This window comes from Lathyrus oleraceus, chromosome 5, assembly GCF_024323335.1.
Source record: "Lathyrus oleraceus cultivar Zhongwan6 chromosome 5, CAAS_Psat_ZW6_1.0, whole genome shotgun sequence".
Taxonomy (NCBI): Eukaryota; Viridiplantae; Streptophyta; class Magnoliopsida; order Fabales; family Fabaceae; genus Lathyrus; species Lathyrus oleraceus.
This window is the reverse complement of record NC_066583.1, coordinates 562,274,951-562,288,398: the sequence shown is the minus strand read 5'-3', so window position 1 is coordinate 562,288,398 and position 13,448 is coordinate 562,274,951. Positions and strand designations below refer to the sequence as shown.

At 32.4% G+C, this 13,448-nt stretch overlaps 1 protein-coding gene across 1 annotated transcript; it reads left to right on the top strand.

Annotated features, from left to right (window-relative positions):
• The first annotated feature begins 4,695 nt into the window (after positions 1 to 4,695).
• Positions 4,696 to 5,046, top strand: LOC127082071 (calcium-binding protein KRP1). Its single transcript, XM_051022294.1, has one exon. The coding sequence runs from the start codon at positions 4,696 to 4,698 to the stop codon at positions 5,044 to 5,046; it is 351 nt and encodes a 116-aa protein (XP_050878251.1).
• Positions 5,047 to 13,448: the final 8,402 nt, after the last annotated feature.

Here is a 13,448-nt window from a genome sequence, read left to right as displayed (position 1 = left end):
TCGAAGTCGCATTGTAGTATTCCATCTAAAATATTTTGAGTATTTCATTTGCATATCTTATTTGATGCATCATTAGGTCTTTACTAATCTTGTAAAATTCAATACCATTGAAGTATGAATGTTTCCCATATCATACATTTCAAACTCCTTGCTAAGATCCCCTTTGAAGTCTTCGATCTCTTTCTTGCAGCTATCTGTTATTAACAAGTCATAGACACAGAGATAAAATATAATAAATTTTCTCTTGCTTCTTCTTGCATATACTTCATACTCAGTTGTGCACTTCACAAATTCCTTCGCCCTTAGGAAACTGTCTATCTTCTTATTCCAAGCTCTTGGAGCTTGTTTGAGTCTATACAGGGCTTTATACAACATGTATATTTTTCTTTCTTGGCCTTGTTTCATGAATCCAACTGGTTGTGTAACATAATATTCTTCATCTAAGGGGTCATTCAAGAATGCACATTTCACATCCATCTGACACATATGTCAGTTGTTCATGTTTTCTAGACTAACAATCAACCTTATTGTTTCGATCCTAGAAATAGGTGCAAAGACTTTGTCGAAGTCAATTCATTCTTTCCGTGGGGATGGGGATAGAGGGAAAAGTTCCCCCGATGACACTTCGGGGATGGGGTCGGGAAAGTACCATCCGCCCCGTGGATTCTCCGCCCCCGACCATATCATATAAATTTTATATATAACATATTATATAATATATGATTATATAATTTTGCATATTTTTTCATTAAAATAATAGTTAATATGTTAGAAAATGAAGAGTTATCAATGGATCATTTTATTTTTTATATTTTATTGTATAATGGATTGTTTCACTACCTAAGTACCAAACCCTATAAAAGTCCATCCATTAGATACAATGTACACACCATCTTATATTATTCTTTTCTCAATTCTCTTTGCGTCCTCCATTTCTCATCTCATTTGTTCTCATCATCATCATCATCACAACATCCACTATCCTTTGTTCATTGTGCTTATGGTAATTACTCTTCGACTGCACTACACTTTAATTAGTAACTTATTTTTCATTCAATTAGTAAATTAGTAGTTATGTTTTTGTAACTGCAAGTGTTTTTGCATTTTTTTTATTATTGATACAAGATGTATATTTTTTAAAAGAAAGATGCAAAATATATCTTTTTTAAAAAAGAAAAAATTAATGAAATACTAGTATCATAGTTTTGATCAAAAAATATAGAAGTTTTTTTAAGACTCGATCTCTGTGGATCTTCGATTCTCCGTGGGGGATCTATGGGGATAGGGACAGGGAATAATATCCCCCTGTGGCAGAAAACGAGGATGGGGATAGGGAAAACATTGGGAGGTGGGGTGGGGAGTGGGGAAACATCCTCTACACATTCTCTGCCCCGTTGACATCCATAGGCACATGTTTATGTGCTATAGGTCCAAATACTTTCGGATGACTTATGTTAGGCTTGACACCGGACCAAGATTCTTCTGGCGTGATTCCTTCTAGATTTTTCGTCAAACATCTATTTAAGATATATGTTATAGTCAATACAACTTGTCCTCATAATTCTTTGAATAAATGCTTGCATTTCAACATACTTCTCACCATATTCATGATGATTTTATTCTTTCTTTTAGCAGTTTCATTTTGTTGTGGAGTGTAGGTGGCACCACCTCATGCACAACCCATTCTTTCTCACATAATGTGTCGAAGTCTTTCATCTTGTGGAGTGTAAGGGGTTTCATTTTGTTGTTCTTGGTGTTCTTGTTATTCTTGTTATTGCTTTTGTTGTTGTGTTAAAAATATTTAATATTATATATTATGATGAAAGTTAACATTATAGTCAGGTAAAATATGTGGCAAAAATGAAAAGTTGGGCTGACCTTTCTGTTGGTGTAAGCCCCAGAGGCCAATACTTTTGGTACTTGTGTCGAATTATTTATTAATAATAAAAGGCTTTTTCTTTATTATGTTTGTTTAATAAAGTCCCTAGAATAGCTAGTCCGTTTAATGTATCAAGTATGACTTAATCATGAGGTCACATTAAACATAAGGACACTATTCTTAAAGTATTCGTAATCGAGCTTTATTGTGAAGTGGGATAACATTAAAGTATTAAGACTATTATGTATATAGATTGATGATCACATCTCATGGATCATGGATAAGGAGTTATCAAGTCTTAAACATATGTATGAATATTAAGAGTAATATTTATACTGGATTGACCCGCTATGAGAATACTATATAGAATGTTATGCAAAGTGTCATAAGTTATTCTCATGGTGATAATGGTGTATACCACCCTTCGACCTGAAACCACTATGGACCCTAGATGTAGAGTCGAGTGCTTTATTGCTGATCAAACGTTCTCCGTAACTGGATGACCATAAAGACAGTTGATGGGTACTCCACGAAGCATGCTAAGGGACATGAGTGACCTAGATGGAATTTGCCCATCCTGCGTAACAGGATAAATAACTATGGGCCCAATATTGAACTGGACAAGGATGACACGGTCTATGCCTTGTGTTCAATATAGACATAAGGGAAAAAGGGTAAATGTGCACGTAAGTATTATCACAGAAGGATTTGTCAGATCACATGACATTTTCGTGTCTTGGGTAGCAGTGATGTGTTGCTAGATATCGCTCACTGTTTATTATGTTAAATACGTGATTTAATATAATTGTCAATGCCGCGAAAACCTACAGGGTCACACACAAAGGACAGATTGATGAGAGATAGAGTAACTAAGGAACACCGAAGGTACGGTGCACTTAAGTGAATTGTAGAACATCGTAAGGTACGGTGTACTTAAGTAGAATACGAAATATGGTAAGGTACTACGTGCTTAAGTGATTTTGGCATATTATAAGATATGGGCCACATACACTTAAGTGGGCTTTTTTTAGCTTGAAGCCCACACAAGTGGTTCTATAAATAGAACCCTTGTGCAGAAGCATTTATTGCGGTTGTATTTTCGTTTTCTCTCTTTCTCTCTCACTCAAAGCCTTCATTCATAGCAGCTAGCACTGAGATTGAAGGAATCCGTTCGTGTGGACTGAGTAGAGGCGTTGTCGTCATTCAACGTTCGTGATCGCTCCGTAGATCTGCATCAAAGGTTTCAATTGTCACAAGAGATAACTATTATATCACTGATCATGCCCATTTGTAAGGATATCTAAAGGAGAAATTTTAAATTCCACTGCGTTTTGGATCGCCCTTCTCCTTCACTTTCATCTCAATTGTTTATTACAACTGTGATTATATGTAGTGCACTTTCTAGTTTATTACCACGACCAATAGACTGTGGTTGTAAATAGCCTACTTACAACCACACGCTATCTCACCACGATTGCTCAACCGTGATTATAGGGTTTTCACAACCATGATTATAGGTGTCTTCCGTAGTAGTTCACTATAAATAAACTCTTTCAAAACTTTGTGTCTAACCAATGTAGGACTTGGGATTTTCCAAATACAACCCCTCACGCTCAACACTCTTTTGAGTTTAGTGCATGAATATAAACGGTGGGTGGTCTGTGGCACGATCGATAAACTCTAATACCATATTAAAGTTTAGTTTTAATACCATTCTCACCCTAGAAGTAAGTTTTGTAGGGATGAGTTAGACCAAACGACACATTCTTAATATGGTATCAAGAGTATCGTTTAAGACATGGTGGGCCACCTGTTATCACGTTTCTCCTATCATGTCGTCCACCATTTATTTATACACTTCAGATATCAAGTCTTAAGTGTAAGCTGATGTGTTAAGAGTCTCACATCGAATAATATATAATTTAAACATATGCTTATAAGTGGGGGCAATCCTCATTTTAAAAATCAATTTTATAAGTTTGAGTTAGATCTAACCATATTTTTTAATTGATACATCTCAATGCTAGGTCTTTCAATAACATATATTTTTTACAAATAGAAAAGTTTATAAAATGAAATAATAAATGATTAATAATATTATAGGAAAAATATTGGTATTTTAAATAACAAAACTTATTAATTGTATGTATAAAAGTATTAAAAAAAACATGTAAAAAAAAGGAATGGAGTAATAAATACATGCTCAATCAAACTTCAAAGTATCAGAATTTTCACTTTTCTATTTTAAAGCATTTGAACAACTAAGTCTATATTAGATGTTCTTCTATTTTTTTATAGAAAAAAGTCTATAGAGGAAAATAAAAAGTCTCAAAATCAAAGATACAAAGAGACTAGCATAATATATAATATATAGAGTTACATTTTTTTGTCCAATCACCAATTAATATTATTTTAAACTTTGAAAAATACAATTAAAAAGAACAATTTTGTTCAAAAAACAACAATCAAAAAGGAACAAGGGAGCCTTTTATTAAAATTCAGAACAAAAATAATAAAATCTGCCATTGAAACTTGATTCATAATTCACAAATTTTATTCCTCTTTATGTGGATCACATTTTGAGTCAAAGAAAAAAACAATATGGACCATACTTCCGACCCTACATTTTCCTTTTTTTGAAGGAACCCTACCTTTCAACAGCCAAACTATTATTTCACTCATTGTACACAACCCTATCTTTTTGTATGATATATAAGAAGCACTAACACCCTTCTAGCACAAGCTACTAATTAATCCTCTTTCATACTAGTGTTTCTACAACAACTTCAACTTAAAGTTTCACTCACAATTTCCACATGGAATTGGATAATTTTGGTATGGATTTTGAGGACTACTTTCCATCCATGATTGGAAGTTTAGGAGCAGAAGGGTTTATTGGAGAACTTTGCAATGGGTTTCGTTTGCTCATGGATGTGAACAAAGGTCTTATAACATTTGAAAGCTTGAAGGTGAATTGTTTCATGCTTGGTTTGGAGGTTAGGGATGATGAACTCTTGTGCATGCTAATGGAAGGTGATTTAGATGGAGATGGTGCTTTGAATCAAATGGAGTTTTGCATTCTCATGTTTAGGTTGAGTCCATGTTTAATGGATGGACCTAAAATGTGCACTAATACTCATCAAGGTGTGGATCCAATGTTAATGTAACTCAACTTTACTATCTAACCTCTCTTTTGGCTAGCTTTATCTCTAGAATTTAATTTTATGTTATGTTGGTATAAATATGAGTTAAATTGGTCATAAAATTTCGGTGTAAAGAATTTATATTGTCAGCACATCACAACTATAATTATAATTTTAAATATAGTTACGATAAAAAACGAACATATTTAAATATTTAATAGTTGTGATCGACTGACAGTGTAAATTTTTTTATATCGATAATATATATCGATTAAATTTTAATATTTTTTACATTGTTAATAAATCATAACCATAGATATTCAACTTCAATCATAAATAATTTTAAAAATAAGCATATTGGTTATGATATATTGATAATGTATAAAATTAGATTCTTCTCTCTATTTCTCTTATTTAGTAACATAACATTTATCCTTGTAGGAGAATTGAGAGAGAGAAAAAAGTTACTTAAAAGAATATTATTGTAACTCTTTAATTAGTCTTTGTAATTCAATGTTCCAAAAATAAATGTCTTTGTAATTTTATCTTTATTTCAAATATAACAATGATTAATCATTGCTTTGTATATGTGGATATAAATCTAGTTTCTAATTATCACATGTACTATTATAATTTATTTAAATTTGGAAACTCATGTGCTATTATAATTTGCCTAATGATGATGACATTGGTGAGTTCTAGCAAGATTATTGGTGAGATGTCAATTAGTGTTTTTGTTTTTGTATGCTCTTACTTGTCTTTTTAGAAAGTACCAAACGAGTTCATCCAAATTAAAGGCAAACATACATGTTATTCAACAAATCTGTACCAGTAAATAGTATAGTATAATTCAACTTTTTCAAAAAAGAAAAGTGTAGTAATATTCAAATATAATAATTAATCAGAAGTGGAGATCGATGCAGAACTATAAAGTATTATTATACCCTAGTGCCTAGCTAATGTTTTTAAAAATAAATTTGATTAATTTTGAAGCAAGTGAGTGATTGCATTGCATGCATTTTTAATATTATATATTATCTACTCATAGAATCTTACTTTAAAGATACTTATTTAAATTATATTAGTTTTATATTTAATATTAATTCTTTCTATGGAAGTGCAGTATTAATTGTTAATTATTGCATGTGTTAGATTGGACAAAAAAAACAGAAAAATAGGTTGAACTTGTTTTATCTTTTTATTATTCTTTGAAAAGAAAACTTGAAAAACTCAGAGGGTTAGTTTAAGAAACGATATTAGTATTAGTTTTTTTCCTATCAAATTACATTATTATTTTATTTTTTGTGTGCATGTTTTAGCTAAATGAAAAAGAGAAAATAGGTTGAATACATTTTACGTTTTTCAAACAAAAGAATAACTATTTTTGAAAATCCCAAAGTGTCAGTTTAAGAAACGATTTTCATCAATGTTATGTTGTATTTTAAGGATTGATTTTAACAAATAAATAAAATTAAACATTGTATCAAATAAATTAAATTACTATTATAACTATTTTTTGCATAAAAAATATGAGAAAATATGATATAAATTGATAGTGTAATATAATTTTATACCAATAACCAGTTAACATTGTGTATTCTTCTAAATTAGAGTATAATTTTGAAATTTATTGTATAGTATAATTGAATGATGAATTTCTATTAAGATTGTAAAATTGTCAGGTTTATAACTATTAAACTCAAAAAATATTATAGGATAATAATTTGTAGATAGCCCTTTGTTAATTAATTTGTGGATGGGTGTTATTATAATTTGTGGATAGCCCGTTTTTTAATTAATTTGTGGATGGGTGTTATTCTCATTGATATATATATATATATATATATATATATATATATATATATATATATATATATATATATATATATATATATATATATATATATATATATATATATTATATTATTTTTTAATGATAAATCGGTAGTAGTTAGTTGGTAGTATTATTTTCTGTGTTATAAAAGTACGAGTACATATCTGATATTCGATATGGGTATTCGTACGGAATACGACACTTTTAGAAAAACTAATATATGAATATGTAAGTATCAATTCATACGTATTTTGATTTGTCTCTGCATAAGATAAAGAATTTGGTTGTGTAAGGAGTTTCAATGCAATTGACTGAAGTTTAGAGATTGAAGATCCATAAGTTATCCATCATTCATTTGGTTTCAAGATTCACCAATCATGCAACGAATCAAAGAAATTTTTACCTCATACCCTTACCTTTATCCCTCTACCCCTACATTTTTAAAAATATTCCAATGCTATCGTTTTCACTATCAAATAATTTTATTATTTTATATTTATCATTTCACACCCCTACCAAAGTGTACCGAATAACTTTATCCAAATTTTTCCGATATGTGAATTTTTTTTACCGGATAACTTGCAATTAATTTTTCTTCACCGGATAACTTGTATATCCCACGCATGACAAACCGTTTCCAGTACTTTAGACATCAAATTTATTTACTTTTGGCCACGGTTTTTCCTTGTGGCTTAAACTCATTTTTTTCGGGATAACTCTTAATGCAATTTTTCATCTTAAGTAGCGATTTTCTTTACTTTAGACTATAATTTTTCATTGTTGCTTAAAAGAATAACCACTTAGAATCAGGAAATATATTATATTTGTACAGAAATGCAAAATTGTATGGATACGATTTTGGTTGTTCGTCTCGATGAATTGGATGGTCTCTTTGTAGATATTGATACGAAGATTTTGTAAATGTATTTTCGGGTATTCCTTTAGCATTTCAGCCAAGAGGAACAGTTCCTCGAACTCTAAGAATTTTTGTAAAATACTTTTTTCTTGAATAATACTAAAAAAAATTGGATTCTTTCGTATTCCACCAATTAGTAATGCAAGATTTCAGACGTTTCTTAAATGTAAAAGAGATGCATCATGGAAAAAAGACTATAGGTGTACGACATATAAGAGGAATGCATATTTTTTTGTTGTTGCCATTTTTCATCTTTAATGAACTAAATTTTATTTCATTTTTCAACTAGATATATAATAATGATCTTTCTATCAAGTATAAGTTATATTACAAGTAATAGAGTTTAGCCTATAATATATCAATTTGCATTTTTTTCATATAATATTGAGAAACTATTCACACTTTCTTATTTATAATTTGGAACTTAGTTTGTTTTTCCTTCATGCACTTCCTTATTCAACGTTTGTTCAGTTACTCTTTTTCCCGCAAATGTAACGTAAGCAACAATGAAAAACCGTGGCCTAAAGTAAGGAAAATTATTGCCTAACGGATAACTCATAAGCAAGGCATTCAAAAATATATAAAAAATGAGTATGACAACAAGGAAAAGTCGTGGCCTAAAATAAAATTATATACAGGAAAACTTTATTGCAGGTGATTTGGTGAAGAAAAATTACATATTGGAAAACTTCATTACAAGTTATTTAGTGAAAAAAATTACATATTGGAAAACTTAATTGTAAGTTATCCGATGAAGAAAAATTACATATCGGAACACTTCATTGCAAGTTATTTGGTAAAGACAAATTACATCCAGAAAAATTTAATTGTAAGTTATCTGGTGAAGAAAAAATACATAGCGGAAAACTTGACTGCAAGTTATCCGATGAAAAAAAATCATATACTGGAAAACTTTGGACAAATGAAAAGGATAAAATCATTTTAATAGGGGTGTGAAATTGAAAATATTAAATGATAAAATCATTTGATAAATGAAAATGATAGAATTGGAATATTTTAAAAATTGTAGGGGTAGAGGGATAATGGTAAGGGTATGAGGTAAAATTTTCTGAATCAAATTGGCCAAATTTTACATTAGCACTTGAAAAATCCATTAAAAAAGCCAAAAAAAATACCATTAGAAGAAAAAAATTGAGTTCGCATATCAAATATGTACCTACTGAAGTACTGAGTTAAAAAAATATTTTTTAAAAAAAGTACGGCATCGGTACACATCATACGAGTATCGTACGCGTATCGTACCCGGTACTGGTACTTTGCCTAAAATGGAGTACCCGTGCTTCACAAATTATTTGTTTTTATTCTTTGATAGGGATAGAAATGCATGACCTACAACTAGTTTAACCATTATAGCTTAATTAGTACAAATTAATTAAGCAACCTCACCTTGTGATTTAGTCGAGTAATTCAGTTACTAGTTCTCGTGGCTTATTTAATTTTAGTCAATCATCACTCAAATGTCGTTTTGTTAACTATTGGAGCTAAGTTATTGGATTTTATTTTAAGGGGGATTATTATGAGGTAAGGAGGTTAGTAGAGATGGAAGAACGAGATGTCTCAGTTAAGGAAAATTTGGATTCAATTTAATTCCAATGATTATCAGATCTTTCAACATGTATTAAGAATGATAAAATAGAGAACTCATTGGCACGCATCACTTAGATTTTCATGTTATTCAGGAGGTGTACTTGGACATGGTTTAGTTTCCTTATGCCATTTACTTTAGGGTAACTCTTTTTGTGAATGAAGTTTTACGGTGGTTACAGGTAGTAATAGTGATTTGCTTTCCATTTGTGTACTGCTACTGCGAAAGCTTTGATTAATTTTCCGGTTCTGGTTATCTGGGGATTCGTCTGGAGTTGGAGCCCATTACATGCTTTGTTTTGTGGTTAATGTGGTTAATGCTTTAGGAACAATCTTTGTCAATTCATGTGTGTCCTCTACCAATGATGTAAACTCTAGCTCTATGGCTCAGTGACATACTAGGTTAGGACATGCTAACACTAATGTCATGAGAAGTATTTTTCAATTGTATAATATTTAATTCAATAATAAAAAATTCAATGAGTTATGTGATTCATGTTGCCTTGGTAAATATCATATATTACATGCCCCATTGTCCAATACGAAATATCATAATTTGTTTGATCTTATCTATACTGATTTATGGGGACCTGCAGCAAGTTCATCCCACAATGGTTACAATTACTACATTGCCTTTGTGGATGCATATTCAATTTAAACTTGGATTTATTTCTTGAATAACAAAAATGACGCTCTTTCAACATTCAATATCTTTTAACAATATGTTACTACTCAATCTCTTTCAGCATTCAATCTCTTTTAGACCTCTTACCAAGTTGCTTAATGAACAAGGCATTATACACAGACTCACTTGCTCACACCCATCACACCAAAATGGAAAAATGGAGAGGAAGCATAAGCACATTATGGAAATAGAGCTCCCCTTACTTTCTCATGCAACTATGCATATTACATATTTGGATCACAACTTTACCACTACAGTATATCTAATCAATAGGTTGCCTACTAATGCCCTACTAGGGTTTTCATCTCCTTTAGAAGTAGTGCATAACATGCAACATGATTATTCCTTACTTAGAGTGTTTGGATGCGCATGTTACCCATACACGAGTCCTTAAAACAAACACAAGCTTGAGTTCAGAAGCTCCAAGTTTGTTTACTTGGGAGTCTCTCCCACACACAAAAGGTTTAAGTGTCTGAATTCTGAAGGAAGAGTCTTCATCTTGAAATATGTTGTGTTTCATGAGGTAGAATTTACCTTCAAACTTGGCTTCACCATCACAAACATTACATATCCTTCATCCTTAGGGCATAAACAAAGTATGGAGTTGTACCTACCTGTTCCAATTGATAGAAAGAATGATGGTTCTATAAGATATTCAAAGTAACAATCAACAACTAATGATACTAATCATCAAGATCAATCAGGTTCATACACAAACCTCCTTACTCAAGATTCACTACCACAACTTGAACATCATGACCTTAATAGGTCCTGCTCTCCTGAGACATTGTCAACTATGTCACAATCTCAACATACTTCCTTGTCAGTACCTGCAGACATTGTAGTCACTTCTCAAGTACCTAACCAGGTGGCAACATCCATATCAAATTCTCAGTTTGATGCCTCATCTCTAAATGAAGTTCTAACTCATACAGTTGAGGCTAGGCTTGCTTCCTTTCATAGCACATCAAGTCAAGATATTATTCCTCTTGTGACTAATTCTTATCTTATGATTCCAAGAGGTAAACATGAAACTTGAAGCCTAATATCTATCTGGTTCACTAAGAACCTTTCACCCTCAGTCAAGTAATGGCCAATCCTGAATTGTTACAAGCCATACAATCTGAGTATGCTTCACTAATTAAGAATGAAACCAAGGTTCTAACTACCTTACCACCTCATAGGAATGCATTGGCTGCAGATGGGTATTTAAACTCAAGGAAAATCCATATGGCATTGTAGTCCTTCATCCTTAGGGCATAAACAAAGTATGGAGTTGTACCTACCTGTTCCAATTGGTAGAAAGAATGATGGTTCTATAAGATATTCACAGTAACAATCAACAACTAATGATACTAATCATCAAGATCAATCAGGTTCATATACAAACCTCCTTACTCAAGATTCACTACCACAACATGAACATCATGACCTTAATAGGTCCCGCTCTCCTGAGACATTGTCACCTATGTCACAATCTCAACATACTTCCTTGTCAGTACCTACAGACATTGTAGTCACTTCTCAAGTACCTAACCAGGTGGCAACATCCATATCAAATTCTCAGTTTGATGCCTCATCTCTAAATGAAGTTCTAACTCATACAGTTGAGGCTAGGCTTGCTTCCTTTCATAGCACATCAAGTCAAGATATTATTCCTCTTGTGACTAATTCTTATCCTATGATTCCAAGAGGTAAACAGGAAACTTGAAGCCTAATATCTACCGGGTTCAATAAGAACCTTCCACCCTCAGTCAAGCAATGGCCAATCCTGAATGGTTACAAGCCATACAATCTGAGTAAGCTTCACTAATTAAGAATGAAACCAAGGTTCTAACTACCTTACCACCTCATAGGAAAGCATTGGCTGTTGATGGGTATTTAAACTCAAGGAAAATCTAGATGGCATTGTAGTCCTTCATCCTTAGGGCATAAACAAAGTATGGAGTTGTACCTACCTGTTCCAATTGGTAGAAAGAATGATGGTTCTATAAGATATTCACAGTAACAATCAACAACTAATGATACTAATCATCAAGATCAATCAGGTTCATATACAAACCTCCTTACTCAAGATTCACTACCACAACTTGAACATCATGACCTTAATAGGTCCTGCTCTCCTGAGACATTGTCACCTATGTCACAATCTCAACATACTTCCTTGTCGGTACCTACAGACATTGTAGTCACTTCTCAAGTACCTGACCAGGTAGCAACATCCATATAAAATTCTCATTTTGATGCCTCATCTCTAAATGAAGTTCTAACTCATACAGTTGAGGCTAGGCTTGCTTCCTTTCATAGCACATCAAGTCAAGATATTATTCCTCTTGTGACTAATTCTTATCCTATGATTCCAAGAGGTAAACAGGAAACTTGAAGCCTAATATCTATCTGGTTCACTAAGAACCTTCCACCCTCAGTCAAGCAATGGCCAATCCTGAATGGTTACAAGCCATACAATCTGAATATGCTTCACTAATTAAGAATGAAACCAAGGTTCTAACTACCTTACCACCTCATAGGAAAGCATTGGCTGCAAATGGGTATTTAAACTCAAGGAAAATCCAGATGGCATTGTAGTCCTTCATCCTTAGGGCATAAACAAAGTATGGAGTTGTACCTACCTGTTCCAATTGGTAGAAAGAATGATGGTTCTATAAGATATTCACAGTAACAATCAACAACTAATGATACTAATCATCAAGATCAATCAGGTTCATATACAAACCTCCTTACTCAAGATTCACTACCACAACTTGAACATCATGACCTTAATAGGTCCCGCTCTCCTAAGACATTGTCACCTATGTCACAATCTCAACATACTTCCTTGTTAGTACCTGCAGACATTGTAGTCACTTCTCAAGTACCTGACCAGGTGGCAACATCCATATCAAATTTTCAATTTGATGCCTCATCTCCATATGAAGTTCTAACTCATACAGTTGAGGCTAGGCTTGCTTCCTTTCATAGCACATCAAGTCAAGATATTATTCCTCTTGTGACTAATTCTTATCCTATGATTCCAAGAGGTAAACAGGAAACTTGAAGCCTAATATCTATCTGGTTCACTAAGAACCTTCCACCCTCAGTCAAGCAATGGCCAATCCTGAATGGTTATAAGCCATACAATCTGAGTATGCTTCACTAATTAAGAATGAAACCAAGGTTCTAACTACCTTACCACCTCATAGGAAAGCATTGGCTATAGATGGGTATTTAAACTCAAGGAAAATCCAGATGACAGCATAGCCAAATACAAAGCACGACTGGTGGCTAAGAGTTTTCATCAGCAGAACGACTTTGACTTCCATGAAACCTTTTATCATGTAGTAAAGCCTACCATCATTCGTGTCATCTTAATCGTGGCCATTACACAT